Below are 19,967 nucleotides of genomic sequence, written 5' to 3'. Positions count from 1 at the left end.
ATCCTGATGCTCCTTACGACCTTCCCTTATCCTGGTTACATCCTGACGCACCTGGTCATCCTTTTCCTGATGATCCTGAGCACCCTATACCAGCTCAACCTTTGAATGAGGCGATACCTGAGCCTATCATTCCTGATGAGCCTGAGTTAGATGGTGACTACGTACCTGTGATACCACCAGAGTGGGATTTTCCCCCTGAGCCGATCCCTGACTTTTCACAGCCTGATGAGCCAGCACTACCGAACGATGGAGTGGCTCCTATAAACGCGAACGGACCTGTGCTCGCGAATGGTGTTGTACATAGTGACAGCAGTGTTTCTGGTGGATCTGAGAGTATAGCTGTAGCTGCGGATGATGAGGAGGAGGAGGATCCTGAGATAGAGATAGAGCAGGATGAGGAGATGGACGAGCCTCACGGCGATTCTCCGAATGGCCATGTGTAGATATAGTTTGACTGCGGAAGGGGCATTCTTTTGATGGCACTCTAGTCTGACATTATCTGATAGTTAGTCTCTCACTTGTGTTAGTACACCCGAGAGCTAGGAGCTACATAGTGGTTAGGCTAGCCTGGGCGCCAGCTTAGTGGCTTTTTGTATGGGCCAGGCCCTGGGAGTGTTGTGTAAATATTAGCTACGTAGGATGACGAGGATGTAAACTGACTTGATCTTGTGTAAACGCTACATGTTTTGTTATAGTGTACATGATGTATATTATCAGCTGTATTTCTATGTTTCTTTATGCCGCTTTTCTATTACTCTCAATGTATGCTTGTTTATTTTACCTGAACATCCGCAATAAAGAAAAAAGTTACTCGTAAAATTGGCATCGCTCTAACAAGGAACATGCTCATATTTTTAAATAATAAATAATAATTAGGAAGGATAAGTTAGTAACACTTAGCTTCTTGTATGACCATGGCATACTGGGAGTTGGGTCGTTACAAGTTGGTATCAGCGCAGTTCGTTCCCAATAGAGCCTGGGGAGTGGACTGACTATGCTTAATTGCATACTCTATTGTGTGTCTCATGCTTATAGGATATCTATGTGATATGTGTTGCATGATTGTCTCTGTGTTTTCATTCTGGGAGTGTTCACACTTGACTTGAAGTGTTAAGACTGATCACCTTAATAATGATTGTTTGGTGTGAACAGGACCACGATGGGTTCATGGAGATGAGGCATACGAGAAGGAATTCCTAATGTTAACTACGAGAGGGAACAGGAGACGTTTATGACTACCATGAACGATGTGGCTGAGGCAGTGCGTGAGGCTGCAGTAGCAGCGGCTAGGGCTGTTGATTGTCTTGGAGTGAGAAACGGGAATGAGAATGAGCACGGGGAAGATAGTGGAAATGATGAGAATAACTTGGGGCATCTCCAAAGACCTATGACCCTTGCGACTTTTTTGAAAGTTAAACCGCCTAAGTTTAAAGGTACACTCGTTGCGACTAATGCTGACAACTGGTTTCGAGCTATTGAACGATCACTGCGAGCGCAGCATGTTCCGGAAAGCCAACACGTGGAGTTCGCTACTTATATGCTGGAAGGAGAAGCTGAGTATTGGTGGAAGGGGATACAACGACTGTTGCAACAAGATGAAGGCGATATTCCTTGGAATACTTTTAAGGATGAATTTTATAAAAAGTATTTTCCGAGGGCAGCTCGTGACGCTAAGGGGATGGAACTTATGCAGCTGAAACAGGGTAACACAACTGTTGCAGAATATGCCCGTAAGTTTGATGACTTGTGCCGTTTCTCCAGGATCTGCCAAGGGAATCCTGCTGACTTTGAAGAATGGAAGTGTTTGAAGTTCGAAGGGGGCCTTCGTGACGATCTGATGAGTTCAGTAGTTCCATTGGAGATACGAAATTTTGCTGAGATGGTTAATAAGTGTAAGTTAGTAGAAGAATGTGCTAAGAAGGAACCCACAACTATTAAATCCAGATAAATTAGAAATTTAGGAGAATATGTTTTCAAGCTGTTGTTCAAGTAAAGAGCTTTTCCAAGTTATACAAGAACGCATTTAGAAAGAGGGTCATACTTTCATTCCACCCAAATTCATAAAATAAAGAACGAAAACAATTCTTAAATATAAATCCATACATAAATTAAAATAGAAAAAGTAATAAAATCAATCCATAGAAATAGATAGAGCTCCTAACCTTAACAATAGAGGATTAGTTGCTCATGGTAAAGAGAAAATAAGGATTCAGGTAAAAATGTACTGAGTTCCAATCTGATGGATCTGAATCCCCTTTTATAACTAATCCTAATAATTTAAAAATCAAATTTCTAAAATTAAAATTAAAATAATATCTTTTCCTATTTAAAAATCAAATTTGAATTTAAATTCGAATTAATTAACAAGTCTTTAGCTGATGGGTGGGGACCACTTGATTTGTCCATTCTACAGCTTCTAATCTGTGTTTTCTGGGCTGAAAACTGGGTCAAAACAGCCCAAAAATCGCCCTCAGCGTCTTTTTGCGTTTTTTGCACGTTGCGCATGTTACGCGTACGCGTCGGTCACGCACACGCGTCAATGGTCTTTTTCCGCGAGTCACGTGTACGCATCAGTCACGCACACGCGTCACTGAGCAAATCTTCAAATTACGTGTACGCGTCAGGCACGTGTATGCGTCGCTCCTCTCTGCCATCTCTTTTGATTCTTGTGCTGCAGAAACTCCATCAAATCCAACCGAATGCTACCTAAAATAAACAGTATTGCATAAAACTCAAAATAGCATCCATAGTGGCTAAAATATAATTAATTCTTTATTAAATTCAACAATTTAGATGCAAATTCACTAGGAAAAGATAAAAAAGATGCTCACGCGTGATGTACACATACGCGTCGGTGCTGGCACGTGATTTTTAAGTGAAAACGTGCCCAGTGAATTCACAGAGGCTGTGGGCCCAATCTAAACCAACTTTGGCGCCAAAAGCACTTAAAAGAGCCAAGGATTGAAGAGCAAAAGGGGGATTACATCATTTTGAGACATGAGGATTAGGATTAGTTAGAGAAGCCCTCACCTTTCTCTGGAATTAGGATTAGGTTTAGGTCAATAATCTTGGATCTAGGTTTTAATCCATGCTTTCAGCTACTTCTACCTCTCAATTCTTTGATTTTACATCTCGTTCTTCTATTCTTTTGTTGTAATTTTCTCTATGTTGTTTCATTACTTTGTTGTAGATCTACTCTTGTTCCTTCCATTTTCTTTCAATTCAATTTGAGGTAATTCATGTCAATAATGTTCCTTTTGATTGTTGTTGTTAATTCCTTGTAGTAAAGTGTTGTTAGATTTCATTGTTGTTGTCAATTTACTATGCTTTTCCTTTATACCTTCCAAGTGTTTGTTAAAATGCTTGAGAAGATGTTAGAGTAAAATTTTATGCTCTTGGCTTGGGAAGGTAAATTAGGAATTCTTGAGTCACTAATGTCCAAGTTATTGATAGTTGGTAGCCATTAACTCTAGCTCTCATTAATTCAATTAGTGAATAGCTAGGACCTATGGACTTGGATTGATATAGCTCACTTGACTTTCCTTTGCTTGTTAACGGATGACTTAGTGGGAGTGATCCTTGCAATTACCATATTGTGGTTAGTGATAAGGATAGAGATCCTTGACCACCAAACCTTGCCAAGACCTTTTTTGTCATTTGATTTCCTTTGCAATTTACTTTTCTTGTTTCCTATTCAAAACCCCAAAATATACATGCCCATGGCCAATAACAAGAACACTACCCTGTAATTTCTTTGAGAGACAACTCGAGGTTTGAATACTTCGGTTTATAATTTTAGGGGTTTGTACTTGTGACAAACACATTTTTGTATGAAAGGATTATTGTTGGTTTAGAAACTATACTTCGACAAAATTTCATTTGTGAATTCTATACCACCAAAATTCCATTCATCAAAATGGCACCGTTGCCAGGGAATTTGCAATTGTGTGCCTTGTTATTGGTTATTGTATATATGTGAATATTGTGAATATGTTTGTCTTTTACCTCTTTCTTAGCTTTTGATAGCTTTAGGACTTTGTTAGTTTGTTTTTGTATCCATTATGAAGTCTTACCCTTTTGGCTATGAGTTTGGTTCTAATTGTGTTGTAGGAAATGTGAACTTCAATGACCACATGTATCAAGGATGGAACCAACAAAGATGGGAGGAGCCTCAAGGAATTGATCACTCCTATTGGCAACCACCTCCGGATACTTATAGGTATAATCACCATCCTAATGCATGTCAATTTAATGGCTATGGTGAATCTTTTTGTGACAATCAATTACCACCATCATATGCCTATGAATCCTATCCTCAACATGAACCTCAACCATTCTCACAAGCCTTTCTTTACCAAGCACCCTCCTATGATCCATATCTATTATATGACCAATCACCCATGCCATATCCTTGTGACCGTTATGAGCAAGAACCTTTAGAACAACCACAACCCTCTCATGATTACTACCAAGAACCACCTCAATACATACCATCTTCATATCCTTACCAAAAAGAATCACTTTCCTACTATGAACCATTCCTCCAAAATGATGAACCCTCTTATCCACCCCAAGCCCCAATGGATGATTCTCTCACTTTGCTACTTCAAGGACAAGTGGATATGCAAAGGAACACACTAGAGTTTGTGACGAACTTGACCAAGGTAGTGCACACTTTAGCCTACCAATGCTTGAACACTCAAGGTGCTTCCGTAGCCACATGTAAAGGATCAAAAGAAGAGCAAAGCATAAAGAAGAGGTCAGAAAATCCGTTGGAGAAGGAGGAGTTGGGCTTTATATTGGAACCATTGGAGAAACCTACGATTATTGGAGAAAAGGAAGAAGTGGTTGAAGATCTAGGAGATGCGGAACCACCATGGGAGTTTCAACAACCTCCGGAGTATATCAAAATTGAAGAATATGAAGAGGTTGATCGAGAGATGGATTCAATCATCAATGACTTTCTATCCAACATTGAATCCCCTCCCATTGGACAAGAAGTTGAAGTTATTGAAGACAACTCCATGCCAATTGACATTGGTGACTTTGTTGAAGACCCTTCCATTAAAGGTGAAGTTGATATTGAATTGAACTTCACACAGCCTCCAAAGCTTGATGTGATTGATGATGAGGAGGAATTGGAAGAAGATGACAAGCAAGCCAAAATTGAAAGAAGTTGTCAAGAGGTGGAAACAACTAAGGAAGAGCCTAAGGGAGTAAACCTCGCATTGTCTAAGTGTGGGGAGGTTCCCCTTCCTAAGTCACCGTCCAACACAACATGCAAGTGGGTAAAATTCCTACCCTTAAACTTCACTTTCTCACTTGAATATGGTTTGATTGAAACGGAGGGTCAACTTAGAGCTCTTTGTGGAGTTAATAGCGAAAGGGAGTTGTGTAGTGGTAGGAAGTTTAGTATTAGGCTCATTAAGGTCGAAGCTTCGAAGCAAAGCGACCATGATTGGATGAGTACTACTTTGTGTGGGTCTAGGAAGATGATTTGGCTTTCTAAGGAGACTTCTCTATGTCCACCACCCGGATGGAAGAACCATGATAATCAACTAGAAGACAGGTATGAAAATAAGATATGGGACCCCGGATCCCACTTGGAAGACCAACTTTGCGAACTCATATCTTGGGTTGAACTCCACCCAAGCTTGATGAAGACGGTTGGAATTTCTGTCAACCATTCGAGGAGCAAAGATCCTTGGAGATTCGAGGATGGGTAGAAACACAAGCTACCATGACAAAGAGCTTCCCAAATGTCCAATTTAAGGACTTAAAATAAAAGTGCTAGGTGGGAGACACCCCACCATGGTAAATTGTTTCCACTCTCTCTTGTAATTTGATCAATAAGTGATTTGAGTTACCATTGTAGGTAGTTTTCCTCTTAATATAGTCATGCCTTAATGCTTTGGTTGTTAGTTTCTTGAAGTGCATGTTATGTTTATTTGCTTTTGAAATTTTTATTAAATTTGCATTTGTAGTTGGTTTTGAGTTGTAGGTAGAGTTTAGGGAGATTTTAAGCTACTTTTAGTATTTCTGTCAAAAAAAAAAGGGCATGGACGCGTACACATGCGGCACGCGTATGCATCAATTGGCGGCTACAACCCCAATATATGAATCTAGAGAATTAGGAGAACACAGCGCAAACACTGCGCGTGGGCACAATCATATACACGCGTACGTGTACATGACGCGTACGCGTCGATGTGCCAAATTAGATCCCATATATATGACCCGAGAATTGCTTGAACACCATGCGTACAATGTGCTTCTCGCGCAAGCTGCAACCCACGCAGACGCGTACTTCATGCATACGCGTCAACGCGCACTCTCTCCACCACGCTTAAGCGCACTTGGCGCTTCTGCGTCCATCCCGTTTTTGTCCACCCATGCGGACGCGTCAAGGATGTGCACGCGTAGATTCAAAATGTCTTAACCCCAGGGACGCGAGCCCTAGTGCAGTCGCATCTATCACCACTCTCTCTTCCAATATTCTCTCTTCCTTCTTCCACAACCCCCTCATTTGCTGCTTCCTCCGTCCGCCTCCGACCAACCGCCGCAGCCGCCATTGCCACCGGTACCCCAACCGCCGCAGCCGCCATTGCCACCGGTACCCTAACCGCCATCACCACTCACACCAACTCACTCTCCTCTACCCTCTTCCCTCATACTCACCACTGCATCAGGCAGAGCTGCCCTCTCTGCTCTCCCCCCTGTTCTCACCACCCAGTCCTGAACTGCCGATGCAAGCCAGGCCGCCGTCGTCCTTGGTGGATATGTAGTCCCTCCGTTCATTTTTCCCCATCTCTTTTCCAATTTTGCTTCTGCTACCCTGCCAGGTTTTCCTCCTGCTTTCTGCCCTGTCTCTCTAATTTCTTTTATTCATTTCATTGTTGTTATTTTAGTTAGCATAGTGATTGATTCTGCTTGTTAGGATAGATAGAGATGCATGCTGTTAGGTAGTTAGGATGTGGTTAGAATATTTTAGGCCTGATAAGTGCTCTGTTCTTGTTATCTGAATGGCTTAATATTGTTGCTTTGATGAATAATGTGGTGTGATGCTCTATGCACTCTTGTAACTGCTATGCTGCTTCTGTTTCATAAGATTTGTTTCACTACTGCCCTGCTGATTTCATTTGTGTCGTTGACTTGTATATGCAATCCGTGTTTACATCTTGTTGCTACCTGTTTGATGGACTCATATACCTTATTTTTGCTGCTTCTTGCTATTCGGGAACACCCAATTTACTACCGAAATGCTGCCTAACTCTAGAAACTGTTTTAAACTTGCTACCTAGAATTGAACTTGACACCTTTGAAATTGAGATCTGCTTGACTCACATCAAGTTCAATTCACTGGTTATTTTGGCTGGCATTTCTGTGTTTATTTTGTTTCCCGTTGCATGCATTGAAATATTTAGCTCAAGGAATTGTTTGTCAGACTTCTATGTCAGACAATCCCTTGCCTAACAAATCTAATTGAACCTTAATGTATTTTCACTCTTAACTTGCATTCTTCTTGAATATGGTTCATTCTTTTACAATAATTGGCGCATTGCACTTGTGTAACCCTTTAATTCAAAACGGTTTTCAACTTGCCTTTGGTTACACTAGTGCATGTTTCAAGCTTTGCTCGCCAATTATGCAATTATTGCATAATTGGTGACCATGGGCATCGTTGATGAAATGCTTTTACCTTATATGCTTCTATGCCCACTCACATTTCATCATCAATGGCTGCATCATCCTTATGATTGTGAGCATGCTTGTCTTATATACTCATTTGAGCTTCTCTTGGTTGAGTCCCATGATTGTCATGCCACTAACACATGACTTAGTTTTCTAACTTTTGACCTTGTTAACATTCTAACTCTCCTTTTAGTTTTCTTACTAACACTTATATTCTTTTGAGTATGATGACTATGGTTGCTTAACAAACAAGCATTCTATTTTCTTTGCAAGATTTCTTGGTTGTAGTTCGATTTGAATTCTGTATTTTGTTTGCTTGCACTCCAAGTTTTCATTTCTTTTTGACTCACTTCATTAACATGTCAATCATCTTGCCTTTTGTATATGCTCAATGCCTTGCTTTGTTTTCCCTCTACGTGGCTTAATTGTTTATATCCTGTATCTCTATTTTTCAGGATGGGCGATAGAGAAAAGTCTAAGGTTACCTCAAGGAAGCGCAAGAAACCTCAAGCCTCCACTCTTTCTCCTTACCACGACTATGCCAAGAACCCTTTTAATGACGAGGACAAAGCTAACCAGCAGCTGCCGCCTACAGAGGCGTATAGGTTCCCTAACCTATACTGCGAGATCTGCTTTCCGACATACCAGAAGAATAATCTGAATATAGAGAAGAAACTGGCCATCCCAACTGACTTGAGGCAAGCCATTATGACACATATTCAGGAGATGGGCCTAGGCTTTATTGATAGGGAGCTAGGTAGGGTAAACTCATCATGGGTGAAGGAATTTTACTGTAACTTCTTCAGACATACCCTTGATTCAGTCCACCTGAGAGGCGGTCAGATATTGGTTACTAAGGCTGCCATTGAGGATAGACTCAGCTGTCTGCCTAGGACCGGTGATACAGATGCTAATGAGCAGGCGGAGATAATGATACATTGTGTGACTTTTGATTATGATGCTCTGAGGGATGTTGTTGCCACCCCGGATGTCCCTTGGGTGATGGATGCTGACAATAGGAATCCCAAGGGGATGTTGTTTGCTCATTTATCGAAGGAGGCCAAGACATGGCAGCAAATCTTTGCCCACTACGTCATGCCTACCACCCACTTTACCGAGATTCCAGTGGAGATGCTCGTCCTGATCGGATGTATTATGGAGGGGAAGGAGGTATATTTCCCCCGGTTGATCAGGCGATACATGTGGCGAGCACATGTCCGTGGCTTACTTCCATTCCCAAATTGGTCACTGAGATGATTCAACTAGTAGGTGCCCCATGGGAGGCGGATGATGAGACACCACCCCCGGTCCATGGAAAGGAGGAAGTGATTCTATGGGTTAATTGGGTGAACGAGAAGCCCCATTCTTGGCGTCGCTCCAGAGCCAGAGCCAGAGCAGCAGCGACAGCTGACCCTTCATCTTCCTCAGCCGCAGCAGGCCCATCAGCACCAGCAGCTCATATACCACCACCAACACCCCAGCCGACATATCTCTTAGTACAACATCTGTTCCGCTTCATGGAGCGTAGTGAGCGCCGCATCATGCAACACCTGGACAGAGTTGATCAGATGTTTGTGGCACTGGGCATTGAGTTGCCCCTTCTTCCTGACTCTTCCGCATCTGACGAGGAGGAGCACGAGGTAGAGCCGGCTTAGCCAGAGGCACCACCATAGACACAGGCCACCCCGGAGGCGCAGCAGCCCCCTGAGGAGCCACAGCCTGAGACCCAGCAGCCAGGTACCCCCATTCCGAGCCTGAGCAGTAGCATCGAGGATGATGCTTCGTTTTAAGTGTGGGGAGGTCACCGTCGTCGCCGTCGGTGGATAGCTATTTTGGGTGAACACATTTCGGACGCTTATCACTTATTTTATGTTATTCTTAGTACTTTGCACTTTATTTTACTGCACTCTTGGGATTATTGTATATATTTGTTATTTTGGATACTTTTATTTTAGTTTGTTGCATTTTGCACCTTGGTTGATAGATATTTCATACTTTTAGTTGTTATTTGCTTTATATAGTTATTTTAGTTTTGGTTGTGATTAGAAAAATATTTGGATTATTAGGAGATTTTAGCTTTCTAAATCACAACATTGCATTTAGAATAAGCTTAGTCAAACAATGAATTTTCCAAAGAACCTATCTATAGGGCACCACCCCAATTGATTGAAAAATTTTTGTGGAACCTGCTTGAATTCTATATTTTGTGAATCATGTTTTGAGCTAAGAACACAAGCAAGTGAGATTTGAGCCTAATGATATGGTTACATCTTATAACCACTTATTTTCCTTCTTGTGTGCAATTATTCTCTTTCTATGATTGTGATCCTTGATTCATTTAATTCTTTATGTCCATTATTCCTTGTATTCATGCATTTACATGATTGAGGCCATCACTTTATTTAGCTCACTTGCCCAAAAAGCCTTACCTTTTATCTTCCATTGTTAGCAACTTTGAGCCTACGCTTAACCCACTTATTCTTAATTTAGCACATTACAAGCCTTGAAGCGAAAAACAATAAATGTCCTTAATTTGGATCTTTGATTAGCTTAGGCTAGTGAGTGTGTATCATTCAAGTGTGGAAAAACTTAGGACATTGGGTGAATAAAAAGGTAATCTTGTATTTTTGTTGTGAATATTGGAAATTGGGTGCATGCTCATGTATTAATCAAAATGTTAGACCTTATGCATTGATATTCTTGTACATAGTTTGAAAGAAAAAAAATGAGAAAAATAAAAGAAAAAGAAAAAAAAGAAAAAAATATAGAAAAAGAAAGAAATAAAAAAGAAGAAAAAAAAAGAAATAAAAAGGGGACAAAATGCCCCAAAGTAAAGTTCAAATAAGAATCAATGTATAAGTGTTGGAAAATGAAAAAAAATGCATGAGTATGTGAAAAAGTAAAGAATGGATAGTTAGTTTAGAACTTAATTGTATAGGTCATCATAGGTTAGGTGGGAAGGTTTAAGCTCATCAAAGATTCAAATTTCAAGTCCACTTAACTATATATGACCCTACCTTGACTCTAGCCCCATTACAACCTTGAGAAAGACCTCATGATAATTGTATGCATGCATTGAATAATTGTTGATTGTTAGATGAAGAACAAATCTTGGAAAGCATGATTAGGGGAGAATTGAGTGAATCAACCCCTAAATACTTGAGTGACTAGAGCGGATATACATCCGGTGAGGGTTCGATGGCTCAACCACATGTTTTCACCATAATCATCCTTATTCTTGCAAGTTTGTAAATCCTCTTTATAGTTCAATGCAATTGTGGGTTGGATTTGATTCCTATTGCTTTAGCCCTTATGCTTACATATGTTCTCTTGGAAGTTGGTTTGTTTTGACCAAGCATTTATATTTATAATAGGTAGTTTCATTTAGATAGCTTGCATATAGTTTAGTTCCATTGAATAAATGTCATACCCTTTACTTCATTCTTGGTATAGCATGAGGACATAAGGTTTAAGTGTGGGGAGGTTGATAAACCCCCTTTTAGGGTTTATCTTATGTTGGATTTAGAGTCTTTTATAAACCTTTTCTCACGTTTATTCAATGAAATAGCATGGTTTTGTGATTCTACCTTAATTTGTGCTTAAATGTGAAAACATGCTTTTAGATCCTTAATTTGATGATTTTTTATCTTCCTTTGATTCCACTAGATGCCTTGATGTGTTTGTTAGTGATTTCAGATTGAAAAAGGCTAGGAATGGACAAAGGAATGAAGAGAAAAGCATGCAGAATGGGGAACACATGGAAAAGCCAAAGATTTGGATGCACTCATCCACGCGCACGTGCACTGGACGCAAATGCGTGATGTACGTGTATGCGTCGGTGCTGGCACGTGATTTTTAAGTGAAAATGTGCCCAACGAATTTACAAAGGCTGTGGGGCCCAAACTAAACCAACTTTGGCGCCAAAAACACTTAAAAGAGCCAAGGATTGAAGAGCAAAAGGGGGATTCCATCATTTTGAGACACGAGGATTAGGATTAGTTAGAGAAGCCCTCACTTCTTTCTGGAATTAGGATTAAATTTAGGTCAATAATCTTAGATCTTGGTTTTAATCCATGCTTTCATCTACTTCTACCTCTCAATTCTTTGATTTTACATCTTGTTCTTCTATTCTTTTGTTGTAATTTTTCCTCTATGTTGTTTCATTACTTTGTTGTAGATCTACTTTGTTCCTTCCATTTTCTTTCAATTCAATTTGAGGTAATTCATGTCAATAATGTTCCTTTTGATTGTTGTTGTTAATTCCTTGCAGTAAAGTGTTGTTAGATTTCATTGTTGTTGTCAATTTACTATGCTTTTCCTTTATACCTTCCAAGTGTTTGTTAAAATGCTTGAGAAGATGTTAGAGTAGAAGTTTATGCTCTTGGCTTGGGAAGGTAACTTATGAATTCTTGAGTCACTAATGTCCAAGTGATTGATAGTTGGTAGCCATTAACTCTAGCTCTCATTAATTCACTTAGTGAATAGCTAGGACCTATGGACTTGGATTGATATAGCTCATTTGACTTTCCTTTGCTTGTTAGAGGATGACTTAGTGGGATTGATCCTTGCAATTACCATATTGTGGTTAGTGATAAGGATAGAGATCCTTGACCACCAAACCTTGCCAAGACCTTTTTTGTCATTTGATTTCCTTTGCAATTTACTTTTCTTGTTTCCTATTCAAAACCCCAAAAGATACATGCCCATGGCCAATAACAAGAACACTACCCTGCAATTCCTTTGAGAGACGACCCGAGGTTTAAATACGTCGGTTTATAATTTTAGGGGTTTGTACTTGTGACAAACAAATTTTTGTATGAAAGAATTATTGTTGGTTTAGAAACTATACTTCGATGAAATTTCATTTGTGAATTCTATAGCAGCAAAATTCCATTAATCAAGGGTTTGAGGCATAAAGAAGCACGGTTGTGACATTGAACCTTAAGGACACAAGACCAAATTTTTGAGTGCAGGATAGTTAAAGTTGGAGCTATGAAACAAAGTCCAAGTGAAAGCTATATATAGCAATTATGGATGAAGATTGGACGGTTAGGATGCTTTTTGAATAGGTAAGGATAAATTGTATGCATGTAAAGTTGAATGAGGACAAAGTTTGCCTCTTCATTGAGCATGTGGCTCAATCATTTAGGTGTGGTGCACCTCCCAACAACATGCAGATTTATATTTCCCAAGGATAGATTCCAAGCCATGTGACCCACTTCTTATCTTCATGTCAACCGTACCCTTCATTACCTTTTCTCTTTCATCCATTTATTCCTCTGCATGCCTATCCATCACAAAAAGGAAAAAATATGAATAAAAAAGAGGGCGACAAACACAGGACCTACTGTAATTAAATTTAAAACTAAAGACTTGACTAGTGTGCCTCATCGGTGTTCACTTAGCCGTGTCTTCTTGTGTGCATTTCTAGTCTTGGTGGACACCAAACTTAGTGTTTGGCAATGTGGTTCAAAAGATTATTTCCACCAAGTGATGTCATTGAAATCTTACAATGTTCTTGTCACCTTTGATTAAATCAATATGAGAAACACTTTATTTTCTGAATTTAAAGATGAACTAAAAAATGTAAAATGTAAAACATCGTTGCAGTTCATGAAATTCAAGACTTAAATCAAATTTGACTTTCATCGCTTGTGTTTTTAGTATATATAGAACACCAAACTTAAGGTTTGGCTATATACTCCAAGAAAACAATTAGGCATATATCAAGAGAGCTATATGATCATTATTGTTTAAAAAGCATCTTAGGGTGCCTGTAGGCACACCAAACTTAGAGATGGATCATATGCTTCAAGATATCATATGCAAATGTTCACAATGTCTCTTAGAGCTTGAATCCATGTTAGTAAACCAGTGATTATTCATATCAAAGTAGTAAAAGTAATAAACTAAAGCATGGGTTGCCTCCCATGGAGCACTTCTTTAGCGTCATTAGCTTGACGGTTGGTCTCTGTCATGGTGGATTATAGTGCCTCATGTCCTCTCCTCGCACAGTGAAGCTCTCTCCACTTGATTCCTTGATGATTTCTACATGTTCCAAGGAAAGGACCATTCTGATTGTGAACACTTGAGGTAACTGAGATGGAATGGTTGGAAGATGGGGTGGGGTTAGTGGATGGTGGGCTAATATCACCTTGTCTCCAGAGCAAAACCTTCTATAGGGATCTTCTTATTTCTCCATCCCCTTGACAATTTCTTCACAACTCTTTTCTCTTCTTCCAGTAGTGCTCCATTAACTCTTGTGTTTGGGAGGTCCTTGTTAACTGCTCTTCCTGATTCTTGTGGCTTCAGCTCTTCTTTGAACTCCCTTGGTTGCTGTATCTCTTGAAATTCTTGCTTGTTCACCAAGGATTGTTTCAGGGGCCCTGCTTCCTGTTCACTGTTGCTTTCCTCCAGGCACATTTTGCTGTGATCATCCTTCGAATCTTTAGGTTCTGGCTAAGATTCAGGTGTGGTTTTGAAAACATGGAAGGTGAGATGTTCTTCATGTATTCTCAGTATTAACTCTCCTTGTTCCACATCGATGAGCGCTCTAGCATTGTCTAAAAATGGTCTCCCCAGGATGATTGGATGAAGGTAACTTTCTTCCATGTCCAGAACAACAAAGTCAGTGGGGAGAAAGTAATTTCCCACTTTGACCAATACATTCTTGACTACTCCTTCAGCTTGCTTCTGAGTCTTATAAGCCAATTGAATGACTACATCTGTGGATTTCAGTTCATTGATTTGCAACCTCTTCATGAGAGACAGAGGCATCACATTTATGCTGGCTCATAGATCACAGAATCCTCTATCAATCCTTGTATCTCCTATGGCACAGGGGATATGAAAGCTCCCCGGATCTTTTTTCTTCAGAGGTAAGTCCTTCTTGATGAGGGCACTACATTCCTTGTTCATTATCACTGTTTGTCCCCCTTTCAAGGTTGCTTTCTTGGTCAGCAGCTCTTTCATGCACTTGCTGTATGTAGCCATATGTTGGAGAGTTTTGATGAAGGGAATGTTGACAATGAGGGATGTAAACATAACTAAGAATCTTGAGTATGACTTTTCTTTCTCACCTCCCCTGAGTCTATGGGGAAATGGTGCCTTTGGCACATAAAGTTTCAGCATTTCCTTCCTTGTTGGTTCTTTCCCTGTACAAGTCCATTTCCTTATTCCTTTTCCTCCAAGTTTCCCTGGGAACTTCCTTGGTTGTGCTCTGTTATCTTGCTGGTATCTTCTTCCAAGATTTCTTTATTCACAAGAGTAACTGCCTTACACTCTTCCTATCTCACCTTCTTCATTTTCCCTCTTGGATTTTTCTCAGTGTCACTTGAAAAACTATCAGTGGACTTAGGAATCTGCTTTGAGAGGTGTCCTACTTGAGAATGGAGGTTCTTAATAATCTCTCCTTGACTTTTGATACTATCTCTCACTTCTTCCTTAAAATTCATGTTGTCCTGGACTTCCTTGCAAAGATTGGTGAGCATAGCTTCGATCTTGGACAGCTTATCTTCAGATGGTGGATTGGTAGTTGCGTGTTGAGGCTGATTGGCTTGGGCTTGATATAGTGGCTGAGAAGAATTGTTGTATGGGTGTTGATATGATCTTGGATTGGATTGTTGGTAGGTGTACTGGTTGAAATTATAAGGTCTCTGATCTTGGCCTTGGTTTTGTTAGTTTCCTCACCCAAAGTTTGGGTGGTTCCTCCAACCAGGGTTATAGGTTTTAGAATATGGATCATGAGCTTGCCTAGATAAATTTTCAAGGTAATTGGCTTCATCCCAGTTAACTCCTTCCTCTGTGTCCAACTCTCCTTGAGGTGATGGTTGAGTATGGATGGCTGCAGCCTGATTCTTCTCCATTTGCTTGGTCAAATCAGCTAGTTGCTTAGTGATCATCTTATTCTGGGCCAGGATTTGCATCCATATAGTTTAGCTCCATAGCTCCACTCTTGTTGCTTCTATCTGAGGCATAAAAATACTCATTATCAGCTACTATTCCTATGACATCAATGGCTTCTTCAATGGTCTTCTTCTTGTTAAGGGATCTTCCAGATGAGTGGTCAACAGCTTTCTTTGATTCATAGGAAAGCCCTTCATAAAAGATATGCAATTGCACCCACTCATTAAACATATCAGGGGGCATTTCTGTGTCAGATCATTGAATCTCTCCCAGGCTTCATATAAGGTTTCACCATCCTACTGTCTGAATGTTTGTACGTCAGTTCTCAGTCTATTCACTCTCTGAGGAGGGTAGAACCTTGCTAGGAATCTATTCACCACATCCTCCCAGGTTATCAAGCTTTCTTTGGGAAATGATTCTAGCTATTTGGATGCTTTGTCCCTCAAAGAAAATGGAAACAGTAGTAATCTATAGGTATCAGGTTGAACACCATTAGATTTAACTGTATCACAGATCCTTAGGAATGTAGTGAGATGCTGATTAGGGTCTTCTTGGGCACTTCCTCCAAAAAAACAATTATTTTGCACGAGAGTGATGAGTTGAGGCTTCAATTTGAAATTATTAGCATGGATAGTTAGCTTTTGAATGCTGCTACCACAGTTTCCCGGGTTTGGATTGATGTAGGAGCCTAGAACTCTCCTCTCTTGTCGAGCAGGGTTGGCTGCACCTCCTCTGGCATGATTGTTCACCTCTCCTTCCTGATGGTTTTCCATATTATCCTCCATGTTTATATCCAAGTCTTCCTCCTTTTCATCTACACCAATAGCCTTCTTTCCGCTTGCTTTCCTCCTTAATCTCAAGAAGGTTCTCTCCGGTTCACTTTCAAAAGAGGTTGAAACCCTTCTTCTACCTGTCATATAAGTACCAAAATAAGTAGCAACTAGCAAGTGAAGATTTCACAGTTAATGAGAATGTGTTGTTAGAGCATTTAAGGCAATTAATCAAACAGTTAATGAGTCAGTGTATTAGTTTTGCTGGAAAGTAAGGAAGTAAAGAAAAATAAAGAGAAACAACTAAAATTGCAGAAAGTAAATGTAACAGCAGAAATTGAAATTTAATTAACAAAAGAAAAGAAAAATGCTCAATCTAGTTATCCTCCAATTTAGTAATTGTCAACACAAAACCAATCCCCGGCAACAGCGCCATAAACTTGATGTCCTGAAAACTGTCTCTCAACAATTTTCTACCGGCAAGTGCACCGGATTGTCGTGAAGTAAAAACTCACTGTAGAGTGAGGTCAAATCCCACAGGGATTGGTTGGTTGATCAATGTTAATTGGAGAATTGTTCTAGTTGAGCAAAATCAGAATTGAATTGGTGTTGCAGAATGTAAATTGGCGGGAAACTTAAATTGCAAGAAATTAAAGGAACAAAAATTAAATTGCAGAATAAAAAGAACAGAAACTTAAATTGCAAGTAATTAAAGGGCAGAAGCTTAAACTGCAAGAAAGTAAATTGGAATTGGGAAATTGGGCATCAAATTAAAGACAGAATGTAAAAGAATGGGTAGATCAGAGATGGGAAAGCTCATTGGGATCAGGAGATGTTATAGTTCTTCGGATCAAATTAAATTCGTTTTCATCTCTTCCTCAATCAATGCATTCATTGATCTCCTTGGCAATCTTAGGTGATTAGATCCCAATTTATTGGCAATCCAATCTCTCTAAGCATGAAAAATTCCCAAATTCCTTGATTTAAGTGCTCATGGGAAGAGATGAGATATGGTCACTGATTACACCAAACATATTCATAGATCAAAGTGTTGGTAGGATTACATGTCACGATATCCATCCAAACCCCAATCTAATCCAATTTGAGAAAGTATTTTTAGCATGATCTCCTCATTCCTCTTCCAAGGTTCAGAGGATATCCAATTATAGATAGCTTCTTTTCCAAGACAACTATCCACTAGGATGAAGAATGAAAGCTTTCTAGCAAGATCAAGAGAAAAGAAAGAAGAAGAAGCATGAAAACTAATATTGATCCATTGAATTACACAGAGCTCCCTAACCCAATGAAAGTGGTTTAGTTGTTTATAGCTCTCAAAATGGAAATTGAATCTGGAAAATACATATAGTTTTTATACACTTTTTGGCATCATTTTCATATAGTTTTTAGCATGTTTTGTTTACTTTTTATTAAGTTTTTATAGGTTTTAGTGTTAAATTCACATTTTTGGATTCTACTATGAGTTTTTGTGTTTTTGTGCAATTTCATGTATTTTCTGGCTGAAATTGAGGAGCTGGAGCAAATGTCTGATTCAGAGACAGAGAAAGCACTGCAGATGCTGTCCGGATCTGACCTCCTTGCACTCGAAAGAGCTTTTCTAGAGCTCCAAAGGTCCAAATGGGGCGTTCTCAATGGCTCTGGAAAGCTGACTTCCATAGCTTTCCAGCAATGTTTAATAGTTCATACTTTACTTTGGATTAGAATGCCCAAAATAGGCATCCAATGCCAGCCTCCCGCCCCATTCTAGGCGTCCAGCGCCCAAAGGAGGAAACCAGGCTTCCAAACTCCCAATGAGGACCCCCTAGCCAGCATTTAACACCCTAGAGGTCTCCTAGCACATGGATTTCATCAAAGCTCAGCCCAAACCCTCACCAAGTGGGCCCCAGAAGTGGATTTTAGTATTAAAAAGACTGTTTTACCCTTACTAGTCATTAGTTTAGTACTTAAAGTAAAAGATCACTCTTTGTTAAGTATCTTCAGCCACTTTACACCATATTTTCATTTACCACATTGTATTTCCATTTAGTATGAGTTTTTAAACCTTCTAGGTTGAGGGGACGAGCCCAAAGTATTACTGTTTCCCTTCAATCCATGTTTGATCAATTCTAAGATGTATATTTGTTCTTCAACATGGTGAATAGGATTATTAGTGACAATCAGCTCTGTTCATCATACTAAGACCACGTGGCTGGAAAGCGCAAACCGCCAGCTATGCTTATACATCTCTCAGATGGCTAATTCACCACTTCGTTGGGGACTTCTCGAGACACCAGTTCAACTAATTTACGGGGAGATTATGGTCTCTATGGTAGAGGCTAGAACCCAAAGATGAGGCATTCTCTAATCCGGAAGATTGGACCTTGTCTATGGCGTTTTGAGTAAGATTACCAAAGAGAATGAACTGCTAGAGCTTCACCCTTGTTCAGATTGGATGACCGCAGCCATACGGTGTTTGATCTGAAGCAGAGAAGATTAATGACCGCGGCCATACGTCATTGATCACATATAGCCTGCAATAGAAGAAATCATTCATAAGCAAAGGAGACAGTAATACCAGAGTTAATTTAGAAAGACAAAGCAACTCTGATCCTTAACCATCTTCTTATCCCTGAGTATAATTCAATTCACAAAGTATTTTATACACTTTTTTCTATTCCTTTAATTCAATTAAGCCTCAATCCAACAATTCTTCTATCCTTCTGACTAAGACCTGCAAGATAACCATAGCTTGCTTCAAACCACAATCCTTGTGGGATCGACCCTGACTTGCTCAGGTATTACTTGGACAACCCAGTGCACTTGCTGGTTCAGTTGTACGAAGTGGTGGAAATTCGTGCACCAGGTAACTGTTATGTATAAACTCTAATTTGTATTTCCTTAATGGAACCTCTGATATTTCAGTTTTTTTATATATAATGCTTATTAGCTTTGATACGTGCGTGTATTTGTAACGGCTTACAATGTTCAAGTTTTTTTACGGGCTCCTAGTTTTATTATAATCCTTGGAGAAAGGTGCAAAAATCTTCGCCTATATATACTAATCTAATAATTAAAAATTACAAAAAATGAAATAAACTAAGCAGAAAGGTGCAAAAATCCACTTCTGGGCCCACTTGGTGAGTGTTTGGGCTGAACTGGCGTCTAACTTGGATAAGTGGGCATTGAACACCCACTAGGGGGTGTCCACGCTGCGTTGATGCTCCCTTGGTGGCGTTGAACACCAGTTTTGGGCGTTTAACGCTTGCCTTGGTCCTTATGGTGCGTTGAACGCCAGGAAGGGGGTAAGTTGGGCGTTCAACACCCATTTTGGGTAGTCATTTCCAAAGAAAAGTATAAACTATTATATATTGCTAAAGAGCTCTGGAAGTTAGTTTTCCAACACCGTTGAGAGCACATCGATTAGACCTCGGTAGCTCTAGAAATGCTCATTTGAATGTATGGAGGTTAGGATCTGATAGCATCTGCTATCCTTTTTTAGCCTGTGAACCAGACTTTGCGAAAACTTGCCATTTTCACCAAAAAATCACCTAAAATCATAGGAAAAACACAAAAACTCAAAGTAGCATCCAAAAAGTGAAATTT

General features: G+C 39.8%; 1 protein-coding gene across 1 annotated transcript; it reads left to right on the top strand.

Moving 5' to 3' along the window:
* Nucleotides 1,232-1,948, top strand: LOC107633214. The gene is made up of 2 exons (XM_016336854.1): nucleotides 1,232-1,346; nucleotides 1,434-1,948. The coding sequence occupies exons 1-2, from the start codon at nucleotides 1,232-1,234 to the stop codon at nucleotides 1,946-1,948; spliced, it is 630 nt and encodes a 209-aa protein (XP_016192340.1).

The sequence above is a fragment of the Arachis ipaensis genome, chromosome B03, assembly GCF_000816755.2.
Source record: "Arachis ipaensis cultivar K30076 chromosome B03, Araip1.1, whole genome shotgun sequence".
Taxonomy (NCBI): domain Eukaryota; kingdom Viridiplantae; phylum Streptophyta; class Magnoliopsida; order Fabales; family Fabaceae; genus Arachis; species Arachis ipaensis.
Note: the sequence above shows the minus strand (reverse complement) of the source record. Positions and strands in the feature narration are given on the sequence as shown.